The sequence below is a fragment of the Botrytis sinoallii genome (genome assembly GCF_014898435.1).
Source record: "Botrytis sinoallii strain Bc 23 chromosome Unknown BSIN_015, whole genome shotgun sequence".
NCBI classification, from domain to species: domain Eukaryota; kingdom Fungi; phylum Ascomycota; class Leotiomycetes; order Helotiales; family Sclerotiniaceae; genus Botrytis; species Botrytis sinoallii.
This window is the reverse complement of record NW_024066042.1, coordinates 215,701-238,689: the sequence shown is the minus strand read 5'-3', so window position 1 is coordinate 238,689 and position 22,989 is coordinate 215,701. Positions and strand designations below refer to the sequence as shown.

The 22,989-nt window shown below is 43.9% G+C and overlaps 9 protein-coding genes across 9 annotated transcripts; 2 read left to right on the top strand and 7 right to left on the bottom strand.

The window, feature by feature from the left end:
* Positions 1-399: 399 nt before the first annotated feature.
* EAF02_008124 (uncharacterized protein) lies at positions 400-1,733 on the bottom strand (the record flags this gene model as incomplete). The annotated part of the gene is made up of 2 exons (XM_038904172.1): positions 400-1,056; positions 1,134-1,733. The coding sequence occupies 2 exons, from the start codon at positions 1,731-1,733 to the stop codon at positions 400-402; spliced, it is 1,257 nt and encodes a 418-aa protein (XP_038755894.1).
* Positions 1,734-2,171: 438 nt separating this feature from the next.
* EAF02_008123 (uncharacterized protein) lies at positions 2,172-4,150 on the bottom strand (the record flags this gene model as incomplete). The annotated part of the gene is made up of 4 exons (XM_038904171.1): positions 2,172-2,654; positions 2,795-2,835; positions 2,888-3,203; positions 3,254-4,150. 4 exons carry the CDS (start codon positions 4,148-4,150, stop codon positions 2,172-2,174), a joined length of 1,737 nt encoding a protein of 578 aa, XP_038755893.1.
* Positions 4,151-4,768: 618 nt separating this feature from the next.
* EAF02_008122 (uncharacterized protein) lies at positions 4,769-5,474 on the bottom strand (the record flags this gene model as incomplete). Its single annotated transcript, XM_038904170.1, has 2 exons — positions 4,769-5,086; positions 5,196-5,474. 2 exons carry the CDS (start codon positions 5,472-5,474, stop codon positions 4,769-4,771), a joined length of 597 nt encoding a protein of 198 aa, XP_038755892.1.
* An 845-nt stretch (positions 5,475-6,319) lies between these two features.
* EAF02_008121 (uncharacterized protein) lies at positions 6,320-7,570 on the bottom strand (the record flags this gene model as incomplete). Its single annotated transcript, XM_038904169.1, has 1 exon — positions 6,320-7,570. One exon carries the CDS (start codon positions 7,568-7,570, stop codon positions 6,320-6,322), a length of 1,251 nt encoding a protein of 416 aa, XP_038755891.1.
* A 1,324-nt stretch (positions 7,571-8,894) lies between these two features.
* Positions 8,895-10,087, bottom strand: EAF02_008120 (uncharacterized protein). Its single transcript, XM_038904168.1, has 3 exons — positions 9,803-10,087; positions 9,522-9,742; positions 8,895-9,467 (listed from the first exon to the last, which is right to left on the bottom strand). Exons 1-3 carry the CDS (start codon positions 9,956-9,958, stop codon positions 9,116-9,118), a joined length of 729 nt encoding a protein of 242 aa, XP_038755890.1. The 5' UTR covers positions 9,959-10,087; the 3' UTR covers positions 8,895-9,115.
* Positions 10,088-12,698: 2,611 nt separating this feature from the next.
* EAF02_008119 (uncharacterized protein) lies at positions 12,699-14,432 on the top strand (the record flags this gene model as incomplete). The annotated part of the gene is made up of 2 exons (XM_038904167.1): positions 12,699-12,911; positions 13,005-14,432. The coding sequence occupies 2 exons, from the start codon at positions 12,699-12,701 to the stop codon at positions 14,430-14,432; spliced, it is 1,641 nt and encodes a 546-aa protein (XP_038755889.1).
* A 3,224-nt stretch (positions 14,433-17,656) lies between these two features.
* On the bottom strand, positions 17,657-19,149 carry EAF02_008118 (uncharacterized protein; the record flags this gene model as incomplete). The annotated part of the gene is made up of 4 exons (XM_038904166.1): positions 17,657-17,700; positions 17,754-18,903; positions 18,950-19,039; positions 19,096-19,149. The coding sequence occupies 4 exons, from the start codon at positions 19,147-19,149 to the stop codon at positions 17,657-17,659; spliced, it is 1,338 nt and encodes a 445-aa protein (XP_038755888.1).
* Positions 19,150-19,533: 384 nt separating this feature from the next.
* On the top strand, positions 19,534-20,487 carry EAF02_008117 (uncharacterized protein; the record flags this gene model as incomplete). Its single annotated transcript, XM_038904165.1, has 1 exon — positions 19,534-20,487. The coding sequence occupies one exon, from the start codon at positions 19,534-19,536 to the stop codon at positions 20,485-20,487; it is 954 nt and encodes a 317-aa protein (XP_038755887.1).
* A 220-nt stretch (positions 20,488-20,707) lies between these two features.
* Positions 20,708-22,578, bottom strand: EAF02_008116 (uncharacterized protein; the record flags this gene model as incomplete). The annotated part of the gene is made up of 5 exons (XM_038904164.1): positions 20,708-20,989; positions 21,044-21,970; positions 22,026-22,137; positions 22,261-22,437; positions 22,487-22,578. The coding sequence occupies 5 exons, from the start codon at positions 22,576-22,578 to the stop codon at positions 20,708-20,710; spliced, it is 1,590 nt and encodes a 529-aa protein (XP_038755886.1).
* Positions 22,579-22,989: the final 411 nt, after the last annotated feature.

Below are 22,989 nucleotides of genomic sequence, written 5' to 3'. Positions count from 1 at the left end.
TGTATGAAACGTATGAAGTGAAGCGAGACATTTAAATTGCATAGATACTAGTAGAATTTCTTTATACAAGTTCTAGATTCAAGAGTTTCTTTATATTCACCTCTAATATTTCTGTATTTCTGTATTTCTGTATAGTACAAAGTCGAATTCAGCTCCTTACTGATTCAAGTTCATTTGGTAGTCCTTCGATTGATCAAATTTCAGAACCTCTACGCCTCCTATAGACTACCTAGGTATGTGTAATGTAGCACAGATTCTCCACCATTACCGGTTCAGTGATTCTCATGATACTCTTCTTCCCAAATCAACTAGTAATAACTCCTGAGCGCCGATTTTATTTATTCGCATTAAACCGCTCGTTAGTACAATTTTCTGTCCCATGGCTTTAGTCAGTCCAACTCAAATGACTGGACCAGAATCCCGTCTCCATCCTTTGGCCTTCATATTTCCCTCAATTGCTTTCCAAATATTCTCCACCACTTCCTTATCCCTCCATCTACTAGCTGGACCTGCTTGTGGAGCCCACCTTTCGACTTGCGAAGCCAGAACTCCACTTCCCCATCCCTTAACTGTATCCGGTAGACTCTCTCCTCTGAATCCTACGAACAAGCCTAGAGTGTTCCTGAACAAATCTGTAGGTAGTGGCCATTTATAGTTCTTGAATTGCCAAACTTGACCAGTAGTAAAGACCGCCACGACTCTTGACCAATACTCCGGCTTAAATTGCTCTGGTGTATCAACAATAATGAAACGAATTGGTCGTGCAGGATCTATGGAAGGTATGAAACGCGAAATATGTAGAATTGAAGCCGAGGAACTGGAAGTAGAGCTTGCTGAATCTGGAGGGATGAATGCACCACCTTCGAGGAACGATTTGATATTAGACATGCGAAGAATAGAAGACGCTGATGGAGACAAAAGTATGATAGGATCTGGGCGCCGGACGGGTTTGAGGTTATGAGCGAGTGCTGGGTTGTTTGCTAGATTTTGTGCGGCAGCGTGTGCAGCTTTACGTGAGAGGAATGGAGCTGCGAGTTTGCGGACATGAGAGAAATCCTAAATTCAATAAGTCAGTTCTCAATCTCACAAATCCTAGTTTTTGTGAAGATTAACATATAATAACAAGCACATACCGTAGGTTTAATCCCCCTCAATACACTATTCCTATCTCCCATCCGCCTTTCCCCATTGTAGATCTCTGCTAGCCTAGGATCAACATTCTTTCCCTGCCTACCTCCCATACCACTCGTGACTGGTGCTATTCCCCCAGCCGCCCCAGAAGCAACCTGCGCCGAGGCTGTCGCATTTGACGTATCTGAAGCTAAAGGCTTAATATATTGCGATTCGTCCGACGCGCCCTCCAACCACGTAATAAGATCCAAACGTTCTACGAATGACAAATTTTGGATTTCACCACCAGCGCCGCCCTCTGCTGCCAATTGCGCGCTCAATGTCGTTGATGATGCATTGTATTCTGGGATTGCTAGTTCGCGTTGCTGCCATGCGAAATAGATGCTGCGAAGATTTACAGGCTTGTCCGAGGAAATGAAACGTGTGGCAGTCGTGAATGGAATTGATACTTGGAGGGGTGAAGTAAAGTGGAGGTAGGTTGCTGTTGCCAGACTCAGGTCTACTGAGGATGCTGCATCTTCTGTGGTAGTGGGTATGCAAGGACTTTCTGAGGCTATCGATTGTCGCAGGAGAAGTAAAGGATCTTGATCGGAAGCTGACATGATGATCGATTCGATCGATGTCAAAAGATGGTATTGCCTTGAGTTTTTGTTTTCGGGATTAAAGAAGAAGCAAGATTGCTGGAAAGTGAGCTATTGCAGCTTGTCGCGAGTGAGCCAAAAGAAAATACGGTTGCCGAGCTTGGCCACAGACGAACTGAAATTTCTCGGTTGCTTGAAGTTCACCCTTTTCGTTCTTCATCAATGATATCACGAAATTTACAAACACAGAAGGCATATGTTGATGGGGATTGATCAATAGTTATTCATAAAATATTTATAACTCTTTATTCCAAAACCAGTATCAACAAGAAGGAAGTGAAAAAGTATACAGTAGAATTTAGATCAATTTAGTGACTGCAGTGGCTAATCGATATCTGTTATTGGTCTACAAGCTCCTCTCCAACTCGATCCAGCAACCCATCTCAGAATCGTCCCTTCTCACTCTTGATCTGATATCACTCTTATCTCAATATCAGGAGTTCTACTTTGACTAAAACTAGGCGAGTGACTCTGGGTTCTATTGCGACCATGCATTGGACATACTGCCTGGCCGTTGCTCGGGTGCATAGGATTTGCGGGGCATAGTGGACTGTTAGGTAAATGGTCAGGAACATTAAGTTCAAATGCATGGGCTTTCGAAAAGTGCTGCGATACAGAAGATCTCATGGGTGTTGAAGATCTCGATTTGGAGTGCCTTTCGGATTCTGGTGACCCATGACGACTAGCTGGGGTGAACAGCGTTGGCGTTTTCAACAATTGACGTAAATTCGAGCGGTTTGTATCACGTCGCTGTCTCGCCGTGCCACTAGAGTGTTTCTCTGGTACCTTTTGCTCGCTCTCGTAAGGAAACATGTTTGAAAGAAAGCCACGCCGTGGGTCTCGCTTGGGGGACCACAGCGGTGTATCGACACGTTGAGCTTCCTAATTTGTGTTGTTAATTTACATTTCGCATTGTCTAGTAAAGTCTAAAAGGTATTGGTTTTGAATGGATGAAATGTATGTGATGACTACTGGGGTCGCAAATCATCCCATCTGGAGATGTTGCTAACAAGTACACTTACAGACGGAAGAAAAGTAGGTGCATCAGGTTCCGATATTTCAACTACAAGTGTTAGTATCAAGAATAAAATGTTACTCCACGCTGTATCAGTTACCCTTCACGTATGATTTTCCCGCTGCTCCAACATAACGTTGATCGGATCTTGGTGTTCCCATTGGCGTTTTTCCGGCCAATAGATCGCATATGGAACTAGAGGCTGACATTGAGTTGTCAGATAACCTCCGATGCCATGGAAGGGTTCCAAATCTCCACCGAGGCTTCGATCCCATCGATGCGTTTGAGGATGACGATGTAGCATTTGGCTGCTCTCCGTATGTATCGAAATAGCCAATGGCACCCTCGAGAACCCGCGCAGTTTGAGGGCTAGATGTCGTAACTCGTGAAGACGCAACAGATGACGTATCAGGCTTCTGTACGGATATCAGCAAACCATATCAAAAGAAAGGTTATCATTACATACGGCCTTTTTCTTCCTACTGAAGGGTACTGCAAGATGGCGTCTTAAAGGTGTGCTGCGTTTTGTCTTGCCACACAGCCCTTCGGACTCAACCGAAGGAGAATCGTTCCGAGATTGGGTCGGTGATATCGATTGCAAGGTATTCAAAAATCTCTCACTTTTGCTTGAAGATATAGCGGAGTTAATGGACCCCTTGAAAGATTGCCCTGAATACTGTTTGACGACTCTGGAAGAGAAGCTACCCCAAAATCTTCGAGAGCCTTTTGGTGATGTGGACCCCTCAGAGTCATTGCTCGTGCTCTCAGCAGCTCTTGAAAAGAAATAGGTTTTGCTACTTCTAAGTCCTTCTGGATTTGTTATGCTGAGTCCTGCTGGTAGTTCACGCTCAGCCCAGTATCCTGCTGGAAACCATACCCATTCATAACCTTCACGCGCAGGTCGAGGCGGGTCAATTCCTTGTTGTGGAACAATTGGTCTAGTGTCAAAAAATTTCGGTTCATTCCAATCCGAGTTGCTATGAGATGGACCTTGTACCGGGGTTTGATTGATCGAATCACTGGGAATTGGATCAAAAAGCCTAGTAATGTTCCAGTCTTGAACATCTTTCCTTGGCGACTTTGATTCTGCTTTAGAACTAGGGTTATTTACAACAGTGGTTCCGTGGGGGCTCTCTTCGATTTCTGGTGAATTCCGCTTGGTCCAGAAAGATAAAGGAGATGAATAATTCGGTGAATCTTCGCTTGCCTTCTTTGCCCGCTTTACCACCTTTGAAGTAAAGTACGACGAGCCACGGAAACTGGAAGGGGGTGTGCAAGAAGAGTTTGCAGGAGGGGATGTTGACCCATCCGTGCTTTGCTTAAATCGACGGAGACTTGGACGTCTCATGACGCTTTGCGCCATACGATTATTGATATTCAAACTCGGGCATGTGCCATTAAATGATGTACAATGGATATAAAGGATATAGGAACATTTGTAATAGGGTGGACAAACGGGGGAGAAGTAAGCTGTATTGGTTTGCAATGATGCTGAGATCAGCCTCTTAGCAGATGCAAGAATGCAAGTCGTGGATGCTTTTTTGGAATTAGACTATATCCATCAGCCATCTTTGGCAGGTGCGTCGATACAGTTCATAGTTGCGAGACAATACCCATAAATTACTCACTGGGTAGGTACCTACTCCCTTTCAAAACGGTTCAGTTCTGCGTCCCAAGATGAGATCACATAGAAACATACACTAAACACCCAAATTAGGACTTAGCGTCCCCCAAAGAGTGTGAGTGAATCCTAAATAATCAAGCATTCAAGAACTACCTGGCACTGGCCATAATTGAATTGGTAAACATCTGCTTTGATTTTGAGACTTTATGAATCAACTCAGCTATCAAAATCTTTATGAACAAGCTATACAGAAGTTGTACATTACCATGCACACATCCATCATCTCTTCTCTCCTCCCATCCCCGCACTCCCATCTCAATATCCTTTCAAAACGCCACCCTCCCATCCCATTCCAATCTACCCACTTCCACCCTGCTCAACCTCCTTCGCAACTCTCGCTTCCATTTTTCTCCTTGCCGCTAGAATCATCTCCTCTCTCCTCTTCTGCAAAAGCGCCTGTCTTTCATTTTTATTAGAACTCCAAGCTGCACCCCCTCCTTGCTTCTGTTTCGATTCTCGCTCTTCAGCTTCTCGTTTTTCCGCTTGTTCTTCAGCTAGTTTCGCTTTCAGATTGTATCGTGTTATTAAATCTGGCTGGGTGGGCTTAGAAGATTGAATTGATGTTGAAGAGGCGGCGGCGGGTGCTGGGAGCGGAGGTTGGAAAGATTGAGGAGGCTTGCATGATATTAGCAAATGTATATCAGGTTAAGTGAGAAGAATATATGTAAAATGTGAAGCTTGTCGCAAGATGTTTGAAACATAGTAAAGGTATAGCAATACTCACAACTTCTAAGCCTCTCCCACTCAATATCCGCTCCGTGGTAGCCACTACATTCCCTCCATTCCGCTGTAAATCCCACATAATACTCCTCCTCGGCACCTGCGGAAACATCTGTTGTATACGCTCTACATCTGCCTCTCGTGCTCGAACATTGCTTGCGCTATTGCGATTCGAACCTGAAGAACCGTTATTGGACCCGGAGAAAAACAGATATCGCACTGCGAATGCTCCGACTAGGATTATGATGAGGAGTTGTGGGATATTGACTGTTTGATCAGACATTGTGAGAATTAGATGCTTTACGCTTCAGATATTAAAAAGGGAGAGGTCGAAAGTTTAGAGTATGTCTGCAATGTGCTGACTGGTGGGATGAGTTGCTGGTTGGGGATTTTGAGCTAAGCTGAGCAATAAAGGAAGCTCGAGTTGATCTGCGGAGATATCGATCGTATCGGAGCTGATAGTGGAATAGCTGGTTTTCTTGGCTAAAAATAATTATCTATGGCCAGACAAAATCCAGAGCAAGTTGGTGCTATCTACCTCGATAGAACATTAGAGAGCATCGATGTACATCACAAATTATAAAATGGGTACTTAAATGTAATGTCACAGCAAGTGTGGCTGTAGTTGATTCTCGTCTAAGGTGATGGAATGACCCGAAGTCAGCCCGGGATTATGATCTTGGTACACTCAAAGAAGAACCCATAAAGCATACTTGTTTATCAAAGTAATAATCGAACTTATTCTAATAACTGACATTCCAAGTTTCAAAACCTGTAGGTTCTCTTGTTTACAGCTATCACAAACCATTGGATCACTTTTAGCTTCAATGGATTCCATTTCTTGAAATGTTCGCATAAATGTTTGAGATATAAGTATATCAATTCACAATCAATATGTACTCCAGAGCTTGGAACCGTCCCAATATTTCTCTCTTATTGGATCATATTCTTCCATAAAGTCCCACGGGTATCATACCAATCCACGCCTTAACACCATAAAACCAAGTAGCTGCGACTACGTCCTCAATATCATTCCATTTCCAGAGCTCAATACCCTCCTCGGCTCTGTGAGTCTGTGACCGATGTTGATCTGCCCCAACATCTCCGTATCACTTTGCACTGTATAATTTATCCTTCCAACTCAGCATGATAAGTCGGCGGAGGCGGAATCGCTCTATTTCTTATATCTTGTCTCCCTGATTCATCCCTCCTCTCATGCGCAGGATTAGCATTGCTATATGCAGACTGGGAAGAGGCACTGCGATAATGAGCCGTGGCTCCCTGGGTTCCCGGGTTTAGTGGTCGAGATGAATTCCACATATTGCTTCCGACTGGATTTTGCCACGACGCTACTCTTGTCCTGTTATCATTGCGCATGCTATCAGCAGAGCTTTGGTAAGACACGCGGCCTGTTGAATTTCCTGAGGCCTGATTAGAATCGTTCCAAGATGATGCACTTTCGCGGCGGGCATCTAGGGCTCGAGGATAAGCTGAGGGATCGTAATTGGGATAGATGGGCTTTTCGTTAAATTCGGGTTCCGCTTGATGTTGAGGTGGGCCAACTCGAAGAGCGGGGTGTACTTGCGAAGTCTGTAGTTGCGGACTCTGTAAGGTTATGGGCGGACACACCTTTGATGTCTGTGAAGCTGGTGTGTTTTGCGCAGCAAATGTAGCGTATTGTGGTGATCTAACTTCAGACTCTGCAGATACACTATCGTTATCATAGTCGTTGATTGGAGAATATGCAGTCGATGGTTGTGATAAGGGCGTTTGTGTTGAAAATGGTCGTTGTCGCTGTGTAGCGTATTCTGGCGTACTGAGGGTTCTCTCATTCAGTCGAGCATTGCTGATAGACCGATCTAGAAGTTGAGCCTTAACCAGTAGACGGTTTACTAACGCGGAGTGTGATTTCTTGAGAGTTTTCTTGACAAAGCTTGTCATAACAATATTGCATTTCATATCGACATCCTCTCTCAACCATAACCCGTGTAAAGGTACATTAGCTCCCATTTCGACTGGCGCAACTGGTTCTCCGGGTAGCGATCCACCAAGAGTCCACTTTCCTCTGATATTTAATCCCAGAGGCGCATAACAGTGTGTTTGCAATCCATTTTCGAGATCGTGAAAGCAGCAGGTATACGAGACCTTTCCGGACATCAGTCCCCCAGGAAGATATTGTACTCGATCAGTCAAAGAGTACCATAAACAATGATATTCTTCGGCAGTAGCATTTGGTGGAGGTTTGATCGGATGACGTTCTTCCACTAGAGGATTTAAATCTATCATTTCGACATGCGAGCGCAAAGTTTCCATAACTGTCTCTCGTGTGATACCTGCTGGTAACGGAGTCACCGTTGTGAAGACGGTCCTCTTAGACATGATGCTTGATGATGCTTGTAAGTAAAGTTTAATAAGTGGTCGATCAAAAGGAAATAGATGGAAAGGCTCAAGATCAAGATACTGCAGTCGATGAAGGAGTGCAAGGAAAATTAATACGACAGTAACATCTATGAAACTGGAGATCTATAACATGAGACGAACTTATTCAGCTCCGAAAAATGCACCTAGGAAACAAGCAAATGTTAAATCATCTATTCTAGATAGATAGATACCTTATTAGTACCGGTAGGTAGATAGGTTACCCCGCCCCAACATAAATCTAACGTGAGATGTCTATCTCTCTAAAATAGAGTTACCAATGCGATTTCCGACAAATCATCTTCTCAGCTCCGCACGATTAGTTTTGCGCGCCACCAAAGCACCAAAATGTAATGAATCCTTTTTCTCTTTGGTGATTCAGAGGTGGCTGACGCTTGCTACGGTTCGGGTAGTGAGATTCCGATGGATGCTTACCTAGATATTTTGGGGAGTGTGTTTGTGTGTACGGCGTAGGGAAAATATATGTACTATGTATGGATGGATATTTGGATTGGATATGATTGATATTATTCTTATACTTTTTGTACTTGCTGAGTTGGGGATCGAACGACTCCTTCGCGTTTGTTAATACCTACCTACCTAGGCTGGAATTGTGAATACAATATTAAAGACGCAAAATGTGATGGAGAAAGGAAACGAACGTGATATATCAGATTACTAGTCTGGGTTATATATAGTTCAATAGAACAGGTGTTTGCTACATTGAATAAGGTTACTCACATCTATTGAATTCAAACTAAAATGTAAATGAAGCAGGGCAGGGCAATATATGCAGTGTTTGAATTAGACGCTGGATTTCAGAGGATAGAGTAAGTTAACAAATAAATGATTGGCTTGATATTGGAATTTTGCAGCGGGTGATATGAGGACTGGAGGCGCCGTGGGTTTATGAGGTATGTAGGTAAGCGGATTTGAACATTGATAGGCGAAGTTTGTTATTTTGGAATCTTGGGGGCGCGGCGGTAATGGGATTTATCTATTTGTTTTGAAAGATCTTGGGATATTGGAGTTTCTCTTGTCTGATTTTGTTCAGTTGAGTATTGTGAGTGGTGTGTTGTTTGGTGGGTAGTTGGAATTGTGTGTGATATACCTACTAGGTAGGTAGTTCAGATGATGCTGAAAGATTTATAGTGGCTATTGCTGAGTTGAAGTACTGTAGTTTGGAATGTTAATTACAGTTTAGAATTTCTGGATAATATACTCCTAGCAAATTGAACTTAGTATCTGAAGCACTTCAGAGGGCTATCAAAACAATCCAACATTAAATTATAAAATGTATTAATATTTATTTTCATTACTTAACGCTATAGAATCATGATATCATGCTACCAGTATTTTTTTAAAAGATAACTCCATCTCCCTAGAAGGTATATATGCACATGAATCTCCAAATCAACCATTACACCATGGGCGCATAATACATTCAATTATTTTACATTCGAATTCTCTCATACTACCGTGATCAGTGCCTAGTAATCACAACAATCACAAAGCAGCCATAACCATGGCAGCAGCAGCACCACCAACAACCCATTGTGCCTTGGCGGTAATCATAGGCATACCTCCGGTAGAAATAGCAGATCCCGAAGCAGATCCCGCGGCAGATCCTGCAGCAGATTTCGAAGCAGAAGCGGAGGCACCAGATGCGGAGCCGGTAGTGGTTGCTGGACCAGCGGTGATGGTGACGGGAACAGCGGTAAAAATATCGGCGTACTCGGTGCTACTGATGGTTGTAGTATCGACGGAGGAAAAGGTTGTTGATGCTGCGGCTTCAAGTTCGGTGTAGCTACAGACTCCAGTAGAACTACCGGAGAGGACGCAGCCAAGTGTCATTGTACTATTAGGGTAAATGTTAGTCTTGGGTTTCCAAGCATGTGATGTGAATACGTACGCTTCACCGGTTGGGTATGATGAGCCGGAAGCACTGTCCGTGACGGCAAAGTCTTCGGCATCGCCAATTGTGTAGGTATAAGCGATTGTTGAAGGGCCTTGCGTAAAGGTGAAGTTAGGAGGAACACCACAATCGTAGCTGTCGTCGTAGTAGGAAGAAGTGGTAGCTGGAGCAGCGGTTTTAGAACCACAGGCAATGGAGTAGGTGGTAGCAGTAGCGTCCTAAATAACCGTTATGGTTAGAAAATCTTTGCGGTTCTGTGATTTACAGATATAACCTACGGAAGCAATAACAGAACCAACGTATGGAGCTTGTTCAGAACTGTTGTAACCATAGTCGAATCCAACAAGGAACAAATCTGTTACAGTAGTTGTCTGAGCAGTAACAACAGTACCCATAAGGGCAGCGGCAAAGGTTGAGATGGCAATGGCGTGCATATTAGCGAAGATTTGATTGTAGTCTCGAGAGGAGTCGATTTGGTAGTTTTATTTTATTGCAGATCTGCTGGAAAGTCTGTAGAAGGAATGAAGTTGAAGTTGGATTTGAAGTTGGTGTTGAAGCTGAAGACGAAAGACCGAGTATTTAAATCTACGCCTTACTTATTACTCGCAGCGGCTTTTGCCCTGTCTTGGAGAGTGAAGCTATCTCCTACGCCCCTGTCTTGCTAGGTATTCCTCCACTAATAAGCATAAGACTGATATCTGGGCATCTGATAAACCTCCGATTGGATAAACAAGATTGGATTTAATGGATTTTCCTTGTATGACAGCGGCTACTTCAATGTTTGTCCCCGTTTACTAAGAGAACAACGACCCTTTGATCCCGTTTAGGAACTACGAAATCTACGATGTAGGGTTTTTACATCGCTTAAAGTCTAGATGGATAGGCATCGGCTAGGGAATGATGGGAGTCATCAGACTTTTGACATACAATTGTCTGATCCGCACAGGGATTCGGTATATCATTTTATTTCATTGAATCCAATCTTGACGAGAAAGATCGATTTACATTTAAGCTTAATGAGTTTTTGGGTTGATTGGACATCTGAAGCTGGAAACCTGCGATGAGAACAAAACAGCTTTTATCTGCGAGATTACTTGACAATCGAAGTGAAATAGAGGAGATGAGTCGATACCGGTAAATGCATGTTTCCCCTTCACTCGTGTGATCCTACCGCACCTCAAAGTCTAGAGACAGACCCAAGAAAGAATGCCAAGAAAAGAAGCCCCTTTAATCATCAAAATGGGGAAGTGGGATCAAGTGGGTCATTTATTTCGACTATCCCCAATATGCTCAAGCTTCAGGCAGCAGATACAATTTTTCACGGAACACACATAGCATTGCGGCACAGCACGGGAGTCACGGGAGTCACGGGAAGTGCCACATCGACTTTCCTTCAGGTCAAGAAATAACTTGAACAAATCAGAAAACTACACGGCATCATCTTACATCTTGGTGGTCACTTTGATAACAACGACATCGTCCAGTTGAAGAGTCTCCATCATCATCGTCGCCATCATTCAATATCGACAACTACACTCCACTCCTCCGTCACCACGCCCATTGAGAATTAATCCTGGATGATCTCAACTCCAGTGGGTCAACTCCTCCAAATAATATGGAAATCTACACGCACATACCCAAAACCCAAGAATTTCACTCTGAAAATTTGAGTCTAGCTTTTCAATTTATTAAACCTACTTTCAGGGATTTCAAACTTTATTTGAGGATCAACAACTTTATTTGAAGCTCATCCGAAGAGTTCTATCGCGTCAGGTATATTTACTCACTACTTATAGTATCGTACGATCGCTAGATAGTACATTCTTGGTATGCTATTGTGGAATGGTATTTTTATAAATAGCGAAGTGTAGAAAAGATTGAAACTTCAAAGGCATGATCCTGGATTTAAACTGCACAAAGTTGTGCCTCTTGTGGGATTTATTCCAAGCACTCCAAGATTCAAGTATCTCCAATTTTTCACGAGCATCAGAGCATACGCGAGTCGCTCTTGGAATGAAGAATACGAATTGGAGCCGTTAAAATCATTCAAGTGCCTCTTGACAATTGGATTACTTTCCGCGATATTGTCAATTTTACAAATACCTCGTGTCAGGAGGGATGGGCAAATGCAAGGAAAAATTATTTCTATAGGATTTTCCCAGATCAAGGTCCTCACATCCCTCCGAGCGCTCATTTGTTGCACATCGCACTTTAGAAAATGGGTCTTCAGCAAGTTTACGAATGTTTTGTTGCATCTCGCACTTTGGAGGCGTCTGTCGATCATACACTTAGCTTCATGTCCCGAGTCATGCAATGCATATGAAATTATGAATTGTTTGTTTGCGGTATGGACAACTCTCGGCCCATTTAACATGCACGGGAAGGGAGAAACCGTTTAGTTGAAGCCGTTTGCTTCCTCATTACTCCAACCCTACACTTTGTCTTGAGATTGAAATAAGGTTTGGAGAATATGGAAAGAATTGTGACTAGCTCAGTTGGCTCTCGCCTTCGGTTCCTTCACTCGCGAATTTTTATGACATTTTCCTTTCCAATTACGTAGAAATTTGCATCCCTACATCTTCCTGTAGGACATAAGTGCATCTTTTCTCGTATTATTCTCCACCTGCTCGTCTTGTTTCCTTAGCACTGTCATTGGGGTTTCTCCCGTCCCTCTTATCGATCCCTTTCTATGCGTCTATTTGTTTCTGCAAAGCTTTGCTCATTTCCATTCCTTGCACCTTATGTCTTTAGGGTCTTTCATAACGGCATGTTATCAAGTATACTAAGACCTTCACTTTTACCGTTCGGGGAAATCCAGTGGTGCACAAATCGAAGTAGTGATGTTATTCGAAAATAAATTTTTGTCAAATCTTAGACTGTTTCAAGAATATCTCAGGTATGGGAAGTCTCTCGATCTAGTATTTCTCTACGCGCGTAAACTATCAGGCTTCAGCTTAGCACGAAAATGTTCATTCTCATCTATTTCAGCAGAAGTCTATGTGGAGAGCCTTGCCTTCCATGTAAGAGAAAAGAAAATGGCTGACAATGCTGTGCCCCAAGAAAGCATGCGGCACATTTGATATAAAATTAAAAGCCCAGCATACGATGTGACGTTTATATATCATAGGGCCGTCGTCTGCAATTGCGACGCGGCCTGATTTAGATTCATGGCTAATGCCTCATGGACCTTACGAAGTCCATTTCTCAACAAACCAGAGCGAATTCTGGCCAGAAACGCTTTCTGCATCAACTCCAGACATGTGTTCCGACTTTTCATTCGCCACTATGGAATCAGGATGCCCTTTGGGTGGGCTCTCAGAGCCGAAGGCGTGGTCGTCTTGGGGCGTCCACTCAGGACCGGAATTGACGACTGGGAACTTGGTCAATGTAAGATTTTATGAACCTTATTCGAGTACCAACCGATAGCTTGCTTCATCGGTGCTACAAGACTGGAGCTATTCATATACTTCGTTTGTGTAGCTGTTTCCCTATGTAGCTTTACAAGGCCTATGGAACACAATCGCACCCCTCAATCTACGTGGAAATTCCGTATCACAGCCTAAGCTTTCATCTCAAGCTGCAGCATCTATCCTCCAGCCCTTTATCCAAGTTAAATGCAATATTTTTGAGTCTGATAGTATCACAACGGGCAATTGGAGGCCCGGAAGCAATATAAAATTTCCGTTGATTTCTGGTCTCACCAGTCATAATTCGGATATGCATGGTGATATTAATACCATCACGATATCTGGACTTGACTTTGATAATTTCGAAGAAGAGAATAACATCCATATGACCTGGGTTAACTTGCATGACTTTCATAACTCAGCATCCATCGGTGCCGTTCTGAAACTTCCAAACAACGAAAATAGCATAGGGCACAATTATATTGTGCCCTGCGCTGTCGATGCCAGATGGATTTCTGCCGAATTGAGTATTGAGCCTGCAACAAGCCAAAGCGTCTTTGGTAATTTCGGGGGCTTGGGAGCTTTCTCTGATTTGGCGGCTTTGATTTCAGACATCAATGGAAGTCGATCTTCAGGCTTGGCTTCCATCGTGGGTGATATGATCAAAATTGACCTTGAATGGGCGCAATTGATGAATCTTGTGACTCCTATTGATCACATGTATCCTTCGAGCGTAGGTATGCGAACCAATAGTACGATTTATATGCCAAATACAACTAGCATAGAAGCTCTACTAGAGCAGAGATTAGGTCATACTGGGCAATTTCCGAATATATCATCATCTTTCGATGCTCCAGACCTATTTAACGCATCAACTCCCGAAATGACGATTCAAGCCTTCATTCCAATATTCCTAGGCATTCTCATAACCGACGCTCTGGCCCGGTATACACAAGGTGATATATCCTTATTGTCTATTAGTTCCGAGCCAGACACAAGCACATGCATACTAATGGTCTACGTGTTCGGTTACCATACATTCGAGCTTCCCTGTGACAACCCTCGTACCAGCTCGTGGAAGTTTGATCTTTGGAGACGGGGTTATAGTTACGGTATGAAAAGCTCTACGACTTGTTTTGCACTAGCTGGTCTCCTCGCACATACTCTCATGGCGCTTATTTTTATCGTGTATCTATGTTTCGCAGGCTGGACGACGAAATCGTGGGGCTCAATTGGAGAATTGGTTGCGCTGGCGCTGATTTCCAGGAGGACGAAAGGATTTCGGGGAACGGATGCTGGGATTAGTCGTGCAGAGACTTGGGCGCAGAATGTAAGGATTGTGGAGGCGGGAGATGGGGGGTTGGAGATGAGATTTGAGGACGGAGAGGGGGGGGGGGTAATCGAGATGGGAAAGAGAGTGCAGGTGGGCAAGAAATATGGAGATCAAAAAGCGGCCGTGAAGACTATCAAAAGAAGCAAAACTTCTGCCGCTATGCCTTGAGATTAGACTTGAGCTGGGCTTCGGAAGAGCAAGCTATTGGGGACGCAGTACCCTGTTAGTAGTTGGTTCCAATCGCAGAATGTTCTGTACTGCGATCTTCAGCTCTCAGATCTTCCTCTCGACAGAGATCTTATTATCAGACTATTTATTGCCAATGTTAACATCTATCTCCCGAAGGAGAGGCCTTAATAGAGGGCTGCTCCGGCAAACCTATTAGGTTTGCGCTCCCTCAAACGGATAATTGTGTACAGACCATCGAAACTGATTTCTTTGCTCTGGCCTCCGATTTGAACTTCACTATAATCCGATGTGAAGTTTTTCCTTACGTTGTGGACAAGTCAGTGGGAACAGGTGGAGGATATGTTTGCGAAGAAATAATTCACAGAGAATTCTCACCCTTGCAGTAATGTTATCCGCGGATATCGGAGGCTACAGTACAATTCGACTCGAGAGGCTGTGGAGATTGTTCATGCTGTTTCCAAACAACATAACATAATGATTGGCAAGTTCAAAGTCAAGCTTTATTTTCTTACGAGGTCATTTTAATCCTTGGGTCAGCAAATAGACTGGTGTGTGAACGAATACGCAAGCGGCGTTCTGGGTGTGGGTTATTCGGCTTGAATGCAGAGTGTTATCCTGAAGATCAATGAAAAGGTAGGCGTTAGAAACAGATGTGAGGTACTGTTTCAATATTTGAAATGCTTTTAAATTTTTATAAATAGCAATTATCTTTCGGGCTCGTTCCTCAATAATTCTCACTATTCACATCTCTACATTGTGAGTGGTTTCCTAAGTGATCATTCATAACATATATGCGGTATTTTTGGTCATGAAGTTCACTTTCACTCTGGTAAATACATCTTGGTATGCTCGTCTTCAGCAGCGTCTCGAGGCTGCTATGTTGCTACTGTCCTCTGCATTTAGTCGTGACGACGATTTTGTATCGCAAATTTTGATGAGACTATTTTTAACTGCCCTGAGACTTAACTTTTCGTCGTGAGGCAATATAGAGTAAGTCAATGCAACAGAGTAGATTCTTCCTCTTGCTGGGAAACATAAACTAGAAGTTATAGTTTTGAAAGCAATTGACAGTGACTGAGGTCTCACACTTCTATGAACATTACATGTACGATACGATCACTTTGTCAAGATCCTACTATTTCCCTCTATGCTTACCAGCTCATACAGTCTTTCCCAATTTCCCTCATCATCAATCTAATAGTCAAGACCACAAGCAGGAAGATAGCATAGCATGACAACCCATCAATCAATCCTGAAAAAGAAAACTCTTCCCATACCAGACACATGACTGTTCATATGATTCCGAAGCGCTGGCAATCAGCTTTTTCTTCTACGCAAACATTCAGAGAACAGTCTGATGATCAAGATCTAACCGGTTCTCTTACAGGTTATGTATCCTACATATAATATCCAAAATCATCACGTTTTGACTGCATCATCTGCAGATTCTTGTCCCTTCAAGCAACTCTCACATTCCGTGCGATTCTCTTCGTTGAAGTTCTTATTTCTAAAGATCGAAGAATCTACTTAAATTGCAGGGTGGTATTTTCTACCTTCATCTTCATCTTCACCTTCAAACTCGGCTTGAAACACCCACTACAAGCAACACAATAAGAAACCCCAAAGGCAACCAGTCCCCAGATATCTAAGCGAGAACGACCACAATCCTGCATATAAATTTCGCTACCTTAGACGAAACATTCACTACAACATTAGAACAATTGGATTCATAGGCAGACTAGCGAATCTGCATCAAGCGAAGCGAAGCTGAGGGTGCTGTGATATTGAACTCAAAATAGATAGTAGAGTCCTCTAATAAAAACTAGAAAATTCCAGCACCTCTCCTCTTCGCTGGATTTCGTATCTATAGGTTAAGTATTTTATTTCTCTTCTCTCTTCCCTATTCCATTCTTTCCTTTCCTGCTCCATTAACAAGCAAAGAGGATACCGCTCGAATTCTCATAGCAATCTCTTCAAACGGGACTCTCATCTCTCATCTTTCACACGAAAGGCGCCACGTCCAGTTCAAATCTCTCATTCAACCTCACACAACCATCTCGTACCTACCATCTCACCCCCACAAAACAGAGCTACCTCAGATGTCTCTCAACCAAGCAAACAATGGATTTATCTCCCCATACTCCCCTCTCTCCTGGACCACCGGCTACCGCGCCACTCGCCCCTTCTCCCCTCACCTCCACAATCCCCAATACCCCAACTTTCCAACCACCCGCCCCTTCTTCCCCCACTTCATCCCTCGACCACCCTCCCACCCCCTCCAACCCACCCCCTTCTACCTCACCCAACTACACCTCTCCCGTCCCCCCACAATCCCCAATCCTTTTCCACACCCCTCTCCATCCGCTCCTCACTCTTTCTCCCGCACTCTCCTCTCCAAACTCGCGCCCTACTTCCTCCGTTTCCGCACCGCGGCCTTGCTCCTCTGGAGTACCATCTCTTTGGTTATTTTCTATACCCTCGCGATGCTGCGTCCGTATTATCGGAGTTTGGGGAGGAGAATGAAAGAGATCGATTGGATGGCGCTGGGGAGTGCTTTTGTGGTATTTGTTTTTCTGCGGAGGGGTGAGAGGGGAAAGTGGAGTGGAGCGGGGGAGGATGTGGGGATTGGGAATGGGAATGGAGAGAGGGAGATGGGGATGGGGATGGAACCGGCATATGTGATTGCGATTGGGTATTCTAGGAGTATGAGATGATTGGTGGGGGCTGAAAATGGGAGAGGTGTTTGTTGTTTGAGTTCGAGTTCGAGTTAGGGGTTGGGGATGGGGGACTTGTCGGTTGTGAATTTGAAGTCTTTGGAGGTGGGATTGAGACGGAGAGATGAATGAATGAATGATGGATGGATGGATGGATGGATTGATCATCTCGTGGAATCAAGAGGATTTGTTTCAATCAATCAAAAAATCGTGGTTGGTTCTATTATGCCTAAACATGTTTTCGGCAGAGCCATCACCGTCCATTATTTCTATCTATAGGTCATCGTATTATGCCTAGTAGTATTCCAAGTTTTAACTAGAATACGATTATCACAAATTTCAAAATATTTCACAGAACAAAAACTGAAAGATAATAAATGTGGACATGAAACTCAATGCATTATACATGGTAACTCAGCCCCGGTCACCCATTGATCTAAAGACGGAGGGAATCAATACAAACAAGAGAAAACCCATCTATGTAACCGCTTAAATGCCCAAAGAAAACTCAACACCAACATCGATATCACGAGCTAATTTACGTTAGCGTTAATCATCAACGATCATGGATTGAAAGTGAACTTACCCATCTTCACAACCTTTGAGAATTGGACAGCCTTCTCAGCTGCGCTCTGCAAGTCATCAATGGAGAAGATCTTAAGACCAGAATCGTTGATCAACTTGTGTGCAGCTTCCATGTTTGTTCCTTGCAATCTTGCAATAATTGGGATTCTAAGGTTCATGCTCTCAACAGTGCTGATGAGACCTTGAGCAATAGCATCACAACGAACGATACCACCGAAGATGTTAACGAAGATAGCAGTAACCTTGGGGTCGCTGGTGATGAGAGTGAAAGCCTCCTTGATAGCTTGTGGGGTGGCTCCACCTCCAACATCAAGGAAGTTAGCTGGTTCACCACCGTTAAGCTTGATGATATCCATAGTAGCCATAGCAAGACCGGCACCGTTTACCAAACATCCGATGTCACCACCGAGCTTGATGAAGTTAAGACCAGACTCTGCGGCACGGACTTCCTCAGCATCCTCTTGGGTAGTATCGCGCCATTCGAAAACCTCCTTTTGACGGAACTCGGCGTTGTCATCGAAACCAAGCTTAGCATCCATGGCAAGAACCTTGTGATCAGAGGTCTCGGAGAGAGGGTTGATCTCGATTTGAGTAGCATCCTTCTCCATGAAGATCTTGTAAAGTTTTTGAACGGTATCCTTGGCATCCTCGATACATTGCTCACTGAAACCAATATCAGTGACAATCTTTCGTGCGATGTCATCAGTGACACCCTTGTGGATATCAATGTAGGTAGTAGTGATTGCGTTTGGGCTTTCCTTTGCAACAGTCTCGATATCCATTCCACCTTGAGACGAAGAAACGATGACTGGTCCTTGGGAAGCACGATCCATCAAGATAGCAAGGTAGAATTCCCGACGAGCAAACTTGCGCTCGCAGATATAGACAGAGTTGCAAATACGTCCTTGGGCACCGGTTTGCTTGGTGACAAGCTTGTGTCCAATCATTTGTTCTGCAAACATCTTTGCTTCGGTTGGAGAGTAGATAACCCGGACTCCTCCCTTTAACCCATTGTCGAAGGTACCCTTTCCTCTTCCACCTGCAAGAACTTGTGCCTTGATAACCATGTCATCTCCGCCAATCTTCTTTGCAATAGCCTCGGCCTCGGCGGCTGTTTTCGCAACAGATCCATCAGGAACACCAATTCCATACTGTATTCTCGTCAGATTCGTCTCCGCCCGCATGATTATTTCGTACCTTTCTTAACAAATCCGCTGAAAGATACTCGTGAATGCTCAAAGCTCTCTTTTGTTGCGCAGCGCCGACCATGCGGGATGGCATTGAGGCCTAGGATCATGTTAACTTTGTCGATAAGAGACTTTTTTGATATGTGGAAGAATTACCCTGCTTGCCTTCAAGGCAGCTGCCAAAGGTTGGCTTCTAGCTAGCTTGAACATGTTGATATTTATTAAAAGCGGAAGACACAATGCCGTCTTTCTATCGTAACCAGATCTTTTTTTCAGTGATTGTCCTTCCGTCAAACGGGAATTCGCGAAGCTAGTACGGGAAGCGTAATGGACCGACAACGCTACTTTCACGTGGGCTAGGTGGGATAAAAGATAAATCCTTGAAACATTTGAGTTTGAGCCTTGTCAAATTATTTTTATTCTACGAACGAATACTTTAGCCTTGTCAAGTCTTACAATATTAATAAACTCGTCTTGGTACAACGAATGAACATACGCCGCATTACGCGGTAACGCAGGACGAAGCTACGCAATTAAATCCCCCCGCACGAGGATTCAAATATCGCACGATACAGCCATTCAGAATAGCGCAGCATGGCCAAATTCGCAGATGATCAAACGGAAGCACCTCCACCCAAGAAAGAAACATGGGAGGAATTCAATGCGAAAATGAACCGCATACAAATGGCCCTCGCAAAACGTGAAGCCATTGCGGAAAACATCCTAGCAAAATACCCTACCGAAAGACGCCGTAAGACGCAGGAAGAAATCGACGCTGAGGATGCCTTGTGGTTTCCTACACCGGCGGGAAATCAACCACTTAATACAGATCCTGCTTTTGCGAAATTCTTAAAGCCGGCTGCAGAGCGGAACCAGAAAACTTTGCGCGATAAAATGCTTCCTTCGAAAGAGTTAAGAGCTAGTAAAGCGAGGGATGCCGAGGAGAAGGCTGCGAGTGCGAAGAGGGCTTTGGCGGATGCTAGTAGTGATGAGGACGAGGGACGAACTGCTCTAGGGAAAGCAAAGAAGCTGAAGACGAAACACAGCAAGACAAATGGAGGGGAAGATGATAAACCATTGATCAACAAAGCCTTGCTTGCTCAAAATCAGGTTGAAGAAGGAAAAGAACTGGTCAATAAAGCTTTGTTACTCCATCTGGAAGATGCAGATGAAAGCACCGAAGTTACCTCGAAGAAGTCGAAGAAAAAGAAGAGGAAGAAGTCGAAACAAAAGAATGCGCTGGCGGAAGAGGATAATGAGCAGAGTAATTTGGAAGATAAATCGCCTGAGGCTGTTGATCAAATGGATGTGGACGAGGAAGACTTCAATTTATTCCGCAGCAAGCCTGTCGATGTGATTCCAAAAGATAATCCACCTACCGATACTGAAAAGGCTTATGAAGGAGATCCTGAGACTGAACAGGCATCAGATGATGAGAGAAAGGCGAGGCAAGAAGCAAAGAAACTTCTGAAAGCCCAGAGGAAGAAAGAGAAAAAAGATAAGAGGAGAGAAGAAAGGTCAAAAATGAGTGTCGACACGGAAGACTAACAGTAGCTATCAGGTAAATTGTCCAAATTAGGTTTGGGCATACTATTTGATCTGCACCAATATGAACATACTATGATTTTGTCTAGAAGACACCCGAATTTCAACATCATTCTATCTTAATAATCCCCGTCGCATTTTAATTCATCCGAGTCGTATTGTTACATGAAACCCGTAAACCATATACCATACACATAATCATAATTACAAATAATCTAAACCTTTACTTCCGACTCGCTTTCTCTGCATCGCTTCCATATGAAACCTGTCCACTGCCATCCTCTGTCACAACTCTTCCCACACCACCCACGACCTCCCCATTATGTTCTGCCTCCTCGGCCGAAACAACTGGAGGGCCACTAAACTCTTTTCTACCTCTAATTACATACCAAAGAAGACTGATAGAAGCGAAGAAGACAAAAACTACACTCGCGTAATTCATACTCGTAGGAGTGACCGGAATAGCGGTTGGCATGCAGAAAAGAACGATGGCGAGAGTGATCCACTAGATAGTCATTGATTAGTAAATTAGCCAGAAGAAAGTATCTGTGATACTCACAACAACGGTGATAGCATTAATAGCAAATCCAAATCTTCCTAACGAAAATGAAGCATGCTTGACTGCCTGTCTTCCCCGAATAAGATTAACCAAAATGGGGATTCCATACGAGACCGACAAACAAATGGTAGCCACACCGGTAAAAGCATTGAAAGCACTGGTGGAGCCAAAATAGATGCATCCGAGCACACAATCTACTACAGTAGAAAGGACAAGGCCCCAAAATGGGATATCATATGTAGGATGCACGCGCTTCCAGATACGAGAACCGGGGATAGCTCCATCGCGCGCAAATGCATATGTGCAACGACTTGCAGCGGTCAAGGCGCCAACACCAGCGAAGAAGAGGATACCGAGGATTAGGAACAGAAGTCCGAATCCACCGGCTGCGGAACCAGTGACTGTTTTGAAAATGTAGCCGATGGGTTGACCGTTTAATTGGCCAAGAACTGAAGTTACATCGGGGAGAACGAATAATAGAGGAACTAAGTAGAGTATTCCAGTAACTCCCGCGGCGAAAACAGATAGAACCATAGCTTTAGGAACTTCTCGCTCGGGATTTTGTACTTCTTCGCACATGGCAGCTACCATTCCGTAGCCGGTTAAGGTGTAGGCGGCTTGAAGGAGACCAACGAACCAGGCCCATCCAGAAGGCCAACCGGATGCCGAAGCATCGAAATGGGCGAAAACAAACTCGGCATCTCGACGATTATTCGCCATTACTAGAAGAGTAATGATGATGATAATAACCGAAGCCGAAGTCCAGTATATACAGATTTTGTTGATCAAATCCAGGTATTTTGCACCGAATACATTTACCGAGAAAGCAATTGCCATAACGGCCCAGAAACATAGGACGGTTTGCCATGCATTGGCCACGAAGTCTTCATTAAAGATCGAGATGGAACTTAAAATCAATTGTGCACCCTGCCCTCAGATATCAGTATTTCGATCGCTCATACCCCGAGAAGACTTAACATACCGAAAAGTTGATGGACAAAGTTACAGTCCAATTACCCACCAAGGTCAACCACCCCGTGATCCAGGAAACAACAGGAGCATATTTCCTGGTGCTAAGCATAGCAGACCAGTAACTATGTTTCAAAGTGTCAGTCTAGACTTTTCCAAGGACCTCGGTGTTTCTCGGGGAAGCTCGGCATTGACAAATATCAACGTCGATATTTTATGAGAGAAAAAAATTTCTTGGTTGGACTTACTATACACCTCCAGCAGTTGGATACACACTGCATATCTCAGCCAGTGAGGCAGCTATAGCAAGTGATATACACGATACGAAGATCCAACCATATAAAACGGTCACAGATTGACCATCGGTCAGCGAGTAAGCGAGTGTCGTGCTGAGACCGAAAGGAACTGCCATAATAGCGAATGATCTAGTGCTTTAGTCAGTATTGGCCATTGGAGCAAGAGGGGATAACGTGCAGGCCTAGAATACTCATCATACTCAGGGAACGAGGCAATTCAGCCGTGTATCCCATATTAGCCAACGCAGCATCTTGATTTGAAGCCGCCATTGTTATAAAAGTACACAGATACACGCAAACAAAGTTGGAAAATGCTGAAAAGCAACAAAAAGATTGATTAAAAAGATACTGGGAGGTTGAATCTCTAGCAACAGAGGGAGTTGAAGTATGTATATGGAAGTGTTGATAAAGGGTCAAACACTGGGGACTCCAAAGACCGTGAGATGGCCGAGAGATAGAGAATGGATTGATAACTTATCGATGGTGATAGCGTCTAAATGTCGGGGAAACCCAAAAGTCTTGGGGAAATTTGTCAATGGCGACCGTCACTTACAAGGAAGTTGGATCCAGAACTTAATTTGATGAGGAATAACGTAAAAGAATTGTCACACAAAACATCAGCTTTTACCTTCATCCCGTGAAAACCCAAACGCCATTTGTGGCAATGGTTATCGTAGATAG